The sequence below is a fragment of the Hipposideros armiger genome, unplaced genomic scaffold (genome assembly GCF_001890085.2).
Source record: "Hipposideros armiger isolate ML-2016 unplaced genomic scaffold, ASM189008v1 scaffold_92, whole genome shotgun sequence".
Classification (NCBI taxonomy): domain Eukaryota; kingdom Metazoa; phylum Chordata; class Mammalia; order Chiroptera; family Hipposideridae; genus Hipposideros; species Hipposideros armiger.
In genome coordinates this window covers 747,317-757,031 of record NW_017731442.1, presented here as the reverse complement: position 1 = coordinate 757,031, position 9,715 = coordinate 747,317, and the positions used below count along the sequence as shown (strand labels likewise).

At 53.4% G+C, this 9,715-nt stretch overlaps 1 protein-coding gene across 1 annotated transcript in view; it reads left to right on the top strand.

The window, feature by feature from the left end:
• The window catches only part of PLCB2 (phospholipase C beta 2), a 21,039-nt gene that overhangs the window by 4,767 nt on the left and 6,557 nt on the right, over window positions 1-9,715 (top strand). Inside the window, 17 exon segments of the mRNA XM_019644854.1 lie at window positions 351-500; window positions 636-715; window positions 799-852; window positions 958-1,033; window positions 3,946-4,046; window positions 4,202-4,368; window positions 4,458-4,604; window positions 4,783-4,940; window positions 5,215-5,297; window positions 5,571-5,655; window positions 6,190-6,352; window positions 6,499-6,608; window positions 6,732-6,828; window positions 7,815-7,899; window positions 8,027-8,151; window positions 8,652-8,806; window positions 9,347-9,511. Of these exon segments, the coding sequence (XP_019500399.1) occupies window positions 351-500; window positions 636-715; window positions 799-852; window positions 958-1,033; window positions 3,946-4,046; window positions 4,202-4,368; window positions 4,458-4,604; window positions 4,783-4,940; window positions 5,215-5,297; window positions 5,571-5,655; window positions 6,190-6,352; window positions 6,499-6,608; window positions 6,732-6,828; window positions 7,815-7,899; window positions 8,027-8,151; window positions 8,652-8,806; window positions 9,347-9,511 (2,001 nt within the window).

The window sequence follows — 9,715 nt, the reverse complement described above, 5'->3', positions numbered from 1 at the left end:
CCTGACCTCCTGACTGGTTTGCCTATATTTGCCTAATGCTGGTAGGAAGATTGGAGGAAGGGATTTGTGGGAGCAGGATTCCCTGAGACTGAGAGCTCAAAATCTATCTTCAGATGAAAAATGGCAAACAAAATACACAGGACTCCCAAGCTCCACAGCTTTGGTTAATCACTTCCTGTGGGTCTCTCTCTCCTGGCCCCAGCCCCTGGAGTCAGGGAAAGGAAGATGCTGAGGCCTGTGGCTGCTATGATGGGGATGGGATTCTTCCCCAGTGGGCCATAGTTCAAGTGGCTGATGGGGAGGGACAGGGAGAGACGCAGTGGGCAGGGATGGTCCTAACCGTGTGATCATTGCCACAGAGTCAGAAGCTCCGGGATGTCTTCAACATGGACTTCCCTGACAACAACTTCCTGATGAAGACACTCACCGTGGTATCTGGTCCTGACATGGTGGACCTTACCTTCCACAACTTTGTCTCCTACAAGGAGAATGTGGGCAAGGTGCACGGGGGTACCTGGCTTAGGGCGTGGCACCTGGGATAGCCTGGACTTTCTGAGAGACGGGCCTGGGCTGTGGGGTGGTGCGGGCACCTTTAAGGTCAGGGGGCCTGACAGCTGTGCTCTGGGGTCCTGCAGGACTGGGCTGAAGATGTGCTGGCTCTGGTCAAGCACCCGCTGACGGCTAACGCCTCCCGCAGTACCTTCCTGGACAAGATGTAAGTGCCCGCTTGCCTGGCCTTAGCCTGTGGCGCTAAGTGTGTCAGGCCAGGGCCTGACAGGCTGCCTTCTGTCCCACCAGCCTGGTGAAGCTCAAGATGCAGCTGAACCCTGAAGGGAAGATTCCTGTGAAGAAGTGAGTCTCCCCTAATTCTCCCCACACTTCCTTCCAACTCCCCAAAGCCTTCCCTCTCCAGGCCTGACCCCTCTCTTTGGCTGGTGCCTTTCTCTGCTCTTTTAGTTTTTTCCAGATGTTTCCTGCTGACCGCAAGCGGGTAGAAGCCGCCCTCAGTGCCTGCCACCTCCCCAAAGGCAAGGTGAGTGGTTCCCCCCTCCCCAGCCCACTCCACTGTTCTCACTTGAGCTGGCTCTGACCAGATGGAAACTTAGAGCCAGGCCTGATGGGGGGCGGGGAGGGCAAGAATGACAGCACAGTCCCAGCCAATAGCCCCAAAGCCAGTAACTGTAGAGCCACTGGTTTCTGATACAGAGTCAGAACCAGGGTGAGGGGAGTGAGGTGCCCAGGTTCAAGCAGGTCAGTCTGCAGGACTTGGGGGCAGTGGGTGGTGTTCGGGGCAAGCGGCAGGGGTGGGTGCATTCCCATTCTAGCCTTAGAATGGAGGTGTGGATATGAATGTTTTCAGCCTGGAGGAAGCAAGATAAGATCAGAGGGGACAGGAGGCAGTCTGTAGGGATCTGAAAGCTGCAGGAAGGGATGAGTTCTGCAGGGTGTGAGGTAAGGAATAGAACCAAGGGTGGAAGCTGCCAGGACACAGACTTCAGCTCAACACAGGAAATGCTTTTCCCTTTCTTTTCAGTTAAGTAATGACTTTGTGATTACAAGTTGTATGCAGGGTCACCCCATGAGGTGCATTACGTGAATCACAAAAAGTTGCCCTCTGGGCAGAGATGCAGGCCTGAGCCAGAGTTCATGCCTGGATGGGGGAGTGCATCTCAGCTCCCTGTCCCCCCTTGGCCATGCTTTTATACAGGGCACCACCACCTGCAACCCATGGAGTCTTTTCTCCTGGTAAGAATATGGAACATTATGATTAACTAGGACCTCAATGATCCCCTGTCCCCATGAATCCCAGAAGGAATACTTCCCCAATAGTCACAGCTCTGTAAAGCTGGTGACCCCTGGGTACAACCCACCACAGGAGATGTAAGCACGGGGTGGGAATGGGCTCCTGCCAAGTGCTCTACAGTAAGCACCGAAAGCTGCTGTCAGTACACATCCACCCTCCTTTTGTCCTACCTACTGAGCTCCCACCTTGGCTAAATCCTCCTGATTTATCAGCTCTCCTTGTGTCCCAGTAGGGGCCACTGACCTATCTTTGCTTGGAGCTGCTGGGTCCAAGATCTAATTTTGGGGAGATCCAGTCTAGCTCTCCTGCTCCAAGCTGAAACTGATGTTGGCCTGCCAGTATGATCCTGGAGGACATTTGATGGTTTTTCTCTGGGATGGAATGCAAAGGCATAGAATCTCTGAATGACACTACTCTACTTTCTATTTCTGTAGCTTGGCCTATTCTGGACATTTCATGTAAATGGAATCATACAATATATGACCTTTGATGTCAGGCTTCATTCAATTAGCCTAATGTTTCAAGGTTCATCCCTGTCTTTGCCTGTATCAGTACTTCATTTCTTTTTATGGCCAAAGAATAAGTCATTTGTATGGATATATCACATTTTGTTTACCTATGTATTAGTTGGTGGACATTATGAACAATGTTGCCATGAACACCATATAAATGATTTTGTCTGGACATATGTTTCAAATTCTCTTGGGTACATACTACCTAGGGGTGGAATTGTTGGATCATATGGTCATTCTATATTTAACATTTTGAGGAACTGCCAAACTGTTTTCCAAAGTGACTACACCATTTTACAATCCCACCAGCACTGTATGAGGGTTGCAATGTCTCCACATCCTCACCAACACTTGTTACTGCCTTTTTAAAATTGATTTTAGTCATCTTAGTGGGAGTGAAGTGGTATCTCATTGTGGTTTTGATTTGCATTTCCCAAGTGACTAATGATATTGAGCATCTTTTCATGTGCTTATAGGTTATTTGAATATCTTCTTTGGACACATATCTATTCAAATCCATTGCCCATCTTTCAATTGGTTTGTTTGTCTTTTTACTGCTGAGTTGTCCCTTCTTGAATATCTGGTTTGCAAATATTTTCTCCCATTCTGTGGGTGGTCTTTTCACCATTTTTTTTTTTTAAGATTTTTATTGGGAAATTGGGAGGAGGGGAACAGATAGGTAGACAAATTGCTGTTTTTGTTCTTCAGTTTAGTTGTGGAGGATGTTGCTTCACTGACCCATGTTGGTATGATCATTGTGCTCTTACCGGGTGAAGCAATTGGTTGCCAGTCATTGGTGGGCCGCTCCCAGCGGCTCCCAGCCGCTCACACCAGGCTGCCAGCTACTCACATAGCTCACGGCAGCCCACTGCAGCCTACGCCATCTCCCGCGACTCACGGCAGCCCAGCTCCAGGTCGAGCTGTTGTTCATCATCTTAGCTGTGGAGGGCGAGCGTCACTGGCCCTCTATGTGGGATCCCAATTGCAGCCCTGCTGCTCAGAGCTGGCACTTCCAAGCCAGCTCTTAACCAGCTGAGCCACTCGGTTGGTCCTGTTTTCACCTTTCTGATGGCGTACTTTGAAGCACAAAAGTTTTGAATTTAGGTGAAATCCAATTTGTTTCTTTTTTGTTGTTGTTCTTGTGCTTTTTTGGTGTCTCCAACTATTACTGTTGGCTTTCAATTTTGCCTTTTAATTCTGTCAGTTTTGCTTTATGCATCTTGGGGCTCTGTTGTTAGCTGTATTATTTATATTCAAATTGCTTCTTTTTGAAAATATGTCCTCCACTTAAAAAATAAAAATAAAAGCTAGCCCACTGCTCAGGCAAGCAACACCACTTAATTCTGACCTGCTTTCCTCCCTGTTCTGGTCATTCTTAGTTCCAACCCTGCCCCAGCCAAGAGACTAGCCAGAGTCCAAATTCAGGAGCAAAGCAAACCAGCTAAGCACGCTCTCTTCTTAGCAACCAGAATCTTGAAAAGTGGGTGCTCAGCGTGTTCTTAATGGTCCTCTGTCTGCCCTGAGTCCTCCCTCTTACCAGGCCCCCTTGTACAAGGCTGGGCCTAGTTGGTGGCTCTTAGCACTGAGAAGGTGAGGCAGGAATGATCAGGTGACCTTTTATCCCCCCAGAATGACACCATCAATCCTGAGGACTTCCCAGAATCTGTCTATAAGAGTTTCCTCATGAATCTTTGTCCTCGGCCAGAAATTGATGAGATCTTCACTACCTAGTAAGCTTCTTGGGCTGGGCTGGGCATGGGGAAGGGGTGGTAGCTAAAATTCCCACTTGCCATGCTGACAATTAGGTGGCTTCGCTGGACAAGGGAGTTGTCTGAGCTCCCCAGCCTAGGGGATGTAGACCTGTGCTTTTTTCTCTGGCCTGCAGCCATGCCAAGGCCAAACCCTACATGACCAAGGAGCACTTGACCAAATTTATCAACGAGAAACAGAGGGACTCCCGCCTCAACTCCTTACTGTTCCCGCCAGCGCGGCCTGACCAGGTGCAGGGCCTCATCCACAAGTATGAGCCCAGTGGCATCAACGTGCAGAGGGGTGAGGACCAAGCAAACCCCTCACCACTTCTGGGCCTGTCCTGCTCTGGCAGCTGGGCTGTGGCCCTGACAGTTATCCCCTGCCCCCAGGCCAGCTGTCACCCGAGGGTATGGTGTGGTTTCTCTGTGGGCCGGAGAACAGCGTGCTGGCCCAGGACAAGCTGCTGCTCCACCACGACATGACGCAGCCACTCAATCATTACTTCATCAACTCCTCCCACAACACCTACCTGACAGGTGGGCCCTGGCCACATCACGGCTGACTTTTCCTTTTATGGTGGCTGCTCCGGTTCCCTGAATTCCTCACGGGGTTGCCTGTGGGCTTCCAATAGGACAGATCATGCTGGAGTGGGGTAGGGGAGAGCAGAACAGCCCTTGAGTGAAATCTCTGCCCTTCCCCCTTGCTCTGGCTCAGCTGGCCAGTTCTCAGGCCTTTCCTCGGCTGAGATGTACCGCCAGGTGCTGCTGGCTGGCTGCCGCTGTGTGGAACTGGACTGCTGGAAGGGGAAGCCCCCTGATGAGGAGCCTATTATCACCCATGGCTTCACCATGACCACAGACATCTACTTCAAGGCAAGACTTAGAGTGTGGGGGCTGGTGGTAATGGCCCTAGGGAAGGGCCCTGGTTTCTAAGCTTTCCGGGGTTGGGGGGCGTGAAGCAGAGAGGAGGAACAGCTGGGAGGCCTCGGATAAGCGGATAAGCATGGGGACACTGGTGCCAGAGGAGACAGAAGGCCAACACTGGTCATCCAGTTCTAATGTGTGTGTTGAAACTGGGGAGTGGGGAAGGGTGTCATTGGGGGAGGGGAAGCCTGGATCACTGATCCCCTCTCCTTTCCTCCTCCAGGAAGCAATTGAAGCGATTGCAGAAAGTGCCTTTAAGACCTCCCCCTACCCTGTCATCCTGTCATTTGAAAATCACGTGGATTCGTGAGTATCCAGGCCCTTTCAGCCTCGTTCTCTACCCTGTCCCCATCTCCTACCCATGCTGCCCTACACTCAGCTGTCCCTGGCCTCTAGCCATGCCCTCCAGCTGTCTCCCAGGTCTCAACTCAATTACCTCAGGACCCCAGGCTCACCTGCTTGTGTCCCTGCTTCCCAGGCCTCTCTCTGGTGCCCCTGATGGCTCAAATCAGGGGCCCAGAAGGATGGCTAAGAGTGGAACAGAACTGCTGAACTCCACCCTATTTCTGCTTCCTGCAGACCCCGCCAACAGGCCAAGATGGCTGAGTATTGCCGGATGATGTTTGGCGATATGCTGCTCACAGAGCCCCTGGAAAAGTTCCCAGTGAGTGGACTTCACTGTGGGGCATTTGGGCCTGGGGGCTGGGGACCTGAGACTTGGTAGGGGCCAGGTTTACCACGTGTCAGGTACTGTGCTGAGCTTTGGGGGCACATTAGCAACAAAGAGGCAGTCCCAGCCCTCACTGCTTACCCTCTAGTGGGGAGACAGATAAGGAGCCTAGTCATGACAACCAGTGGCTGATATGGGAGCACATGGCGAGTCCTGATCTGGTCTTGGAGATCAGGGAAGGCTTCCTGGAGGAAGTGATAGCTAAGCTGAAACCTGAGGGAGATATTGGATTTATGTTGGTGAGATTGGGGAAAGGGAGTTCTAGACAGATGGAATAGGTGAAACAGAACCTCACTGAGGAACTGGGGGTAAGTTGGGTCCGGCAGGGGTTTAGCACACGTGGGGGAGTGATGAGAAGTGAGGCTGGAGAAGTAGGCAGGGGCAGATGGAGCATAGCTTGGTATGAAGAAACGTAGGCTACACCCTGAACATGAGAAGACAGAGCTGACCCTCTCTCCTCTCCCACAGCTGAAACCAGGCACCCCCTTGCCCAGCCCTGAGGATCTCCGTGGCAAGATCCTCATCAAAAACAAGAAGAACCAGTTTTCTGGGTTAGCTTCCCCCTGCACCGAGCCGGGTGGGGAGGCTGAGGGCAGCTGCCCACCCAATGCCCCTGTGGGTGAGGACACAGGTGAGTCCGCCTGGGAGAAGTGGGGGTGGAGTAAGGGAACATCTGGAATGGGAGAGAGGGGCTGGGCCTGGAAGGGACGTGCTGGGGAGCCAGCCTGGTGCGGGGGTCCCTCCAGTCCCCAGTGCTGATGGAGCTGTGTATGGCAGTGTGGGCCAGTGAGGAAGGGGCTCAGCTGGAGGAGGAAGAGGAAGAGGAAGAGGAAGAGGAGTCAGGAAGTCTGGATGAAGAAGGGATAAAGAAGATGCAGTCAGATGAGGTGTGTGTGGACAGCCCTGAGGCCCTTCTGCCACCTCCACCGTGGAGCCCTCAAGTAGGGGTGTGGGGCCATGTCTCTGGGCTCCGGGCTCTCTTCTTCTCCACCCTCCTTTCTCCTCCCTAGGGCACAGCGGGCCTGGAGGTAACAGCTTACGAGGAGATGTCCAGCCTAGTCAACTACATCCAGCCTACCAAGTTCATCTCCTTCGAGTTCTCTGCCCGTAAGTTAGCATGAGGCGATGGTAAGCTGGAGGTTCAGCTAGATTCAGGAGAAGGCCCTGAATCAGCTCAATGGGTGGGGGCAAAAGGAAGGAGGGCCCTCCCCCTTTCTTGGCCTGGGGGCCCTGTCTATAAATATTCAGCAGAGGAGTCAGGCTAAGGGCTTATTTAAGTGGCAGTGGCTCCCGTTTCCCGGCACAGTACTGAGGAACTTGGCACAAAGCAGGATGCTCTGGAGTGTGTCGGTGACAGGCAGGTTGTTTATGACAGGCCACCTTAGCCAGGCTGGCCCCAGGGCTCCTGCAGGTTCTGTGGTTCCCAAGCCCAGAAGCCCAGGCCCTGTGGCGTGAGAACTCCTGGGAGAGGGTGGAAGGCTGAGAAACCAGTCAGTGCACGTCTGCTCCTCGTACTCTTCCCTTTCTGAGCACACTATGCTGTTTATTTTCTCTGGACACAAGCAGTGTCTTCCTTTCACCCTCCGTGCATGAACACCTCTTTCTGTATACACTTGTGCACAATGTACATCTCTGCAACCCTGAGCCCATAGCCTACACTCCTACCTGTGCCCATCCATGGCGTGTACCACCCTCCATGTGTACCTCTCACCACCCTCTTGTTCAGCAGAGCTGGCAGGCTTCAGACTCTTCCCATCACAGCATGTTCCCGACCCTCTGGGCTTATCCTAGCATGTTTCCCGTATCTTCTGCACCCACCCAGGGCAAGCAGCCCTCACCCTCCAGACTGTGACACACTCCCCATCCCTGTGCATATTCACTGCACATGCCCTTTACCCCCAGCACATGCTGTTACCCACACAGATCTGCACATCCCCCAGACCCTGGGGCTGGCCCCTGAACCCTCAGCCCTCAGTGGAAACGCTAGGATGGAGGAATTTCTGTGCTGGAGCGAGCTGCACCAAAGGGGAGGGCAGGCCTGAGGGAGGGCACAGCCTGATGTGGACCCCCGCTCCTCTTTCTCCCCTACACAGAGAAGAACCGAAGTTATGTCATCTCCTCCTTCACAGAACTCAAGGCTTATGACCTGCTCTCCAAGGCCGCAGTGCAGTTTGTGGAGTATCCTTCAGGCCTCAGTAGCCAAGGTCCCGGGTTGGAATGGAGGGATGGGGACAGGGCTCTCAGGGGGAGGGGGTGTTGGGTCTTCCTGGTACAGGCAGCTTCGGCCTCCGATACTCTGGAACAGCTACAACAAGCGCCAGATGAGCCGCATTTACCCCAAGGGTACCCGCATGGACTCCTCCAACTACATGCCCCAGATGTTCTGGAATGCTGGTTGCCAGATGGTCGCACTCAACTTCCAGACGATGGGTGAGGGAACTCCCAGGCCCTTAACAACCCTCCCCTGCTCCTCCCACCATCACCCCATGCCTGGGGGTGGGGTTAGAACAGACAGGGGTGTCCGGATATTTGTTTAGGCTCTGGGAGCACTGCAGATGTGTGAGCATTTAGGGGTAGAAATGCATTAGCTCATGCCTGTATGACTGCATGTATATGAGTATGTAAGTGAAGATGCCAGGGTGTTTGCATGGGTTCTGGCTGCTCTCTGAGTGGGTCTGTGAGAATACCTGCTCCACTGGCCTTAACTCCAACTGTGAGCCTGCTTTGGTCCTGCTGACTCCAGGTTGTGGGCCCTTCCTGAGAGATGAGACACCCTAGGAAGCTAGACTAGGACATGAGAAACCCTCATGCCCAAGGTCTGCTCAGCCTCCCGATTCACAAGACAGGAGAGAGGTTGGGAAATGTGAAAATGGAGAGCGGGTACAGATGCAGGCCCAGGCCTTCCTCACCCAGTGTCCTTGTCCCCCCAGACCTGCCGATGCAGCAGAACATGGCACTGTTTGAGTTCAATGGGCAGAGCGGCTACCTCCTCAAGCATGAGTTCATGCGTCGACCAGATAAGCAGTTCAACCCGTTCTCAGTGGACCGCATCGATGTGGTGGTAGCCACCACCCTTTCCATTAAGGCAAGGCCCTGAGGCAGACAAGTGGCTGGGAGGGCTGGGGACTTGAGGGGAAAGACACAGGAGCCCCATTCCTCCACTCCCAACCCCCTCCCATGATATCCTGAAAACTTCAGCCCCAGCCAGTTCGTGCAGTAGCAAGTTGCCTTGGAAACTGCCTCCTCCTCAGCACTGGAGGCTGCCTCTTAGTCCCTATGGAAACCAAGGGGAAGGGCTGAGGCTAGGATGGGGGAGGGGAGAAGAGTGGGCAGAGTAGGGCAGCAGGAGCCCCGGGCTCTGGGGGAGGGCCCAGTTCTTTCCTTGCCTGGGGAGGGAGGTGGTGAGGCCCACACCTCTTCCCTGAATGCTGGAAGCACCCTGGTTGCCAGAGCTTAGCTGTAACCCTGGAGCCACACAGCCTCTACTTGGTGGCCAGAGCTGAGTGGGGCTCTTCACAGTACCCAGGAATGGATGCTTCAGCTAGAGGAACTAGAGGCCCCAGGTGCTGGGGAATGGCCTGGGTGGGGCAGCTGATGCTGGCCTCCCCCTTACCCCCACCTCCAGGTAATCTCTGGGCAGTTCCTGTCAGAGCGCACTGTGCGTACCTATGTGGAAGTGGAGCTGTTTGGCCTTCCTGGCGACCCCAAGAGGCGCTATCGCACCAAGCTGTCACCCATTGCCAACTCCATCAATCCTGTCTGGAAGGAGGAGCCCTTTGTCTTTGAGAAGGTAGGGGGCTAGGGCAGGGCAAAGGCTGAGGTCTGTCCCTAGTTCTTGGCCTGTACTTACAGAAAAGAGGAAATACATAAAGGGAGTTTCTTGATTCCTCCTCGTCTCTCCACCTCTCACTCTGTGCCCTCCTGAGTTTTAACAGTCCAAAAACCAAGTTTACAGAAATATACTTAGTGGGAAGGTTTTGTGTGTGTGTGTGTG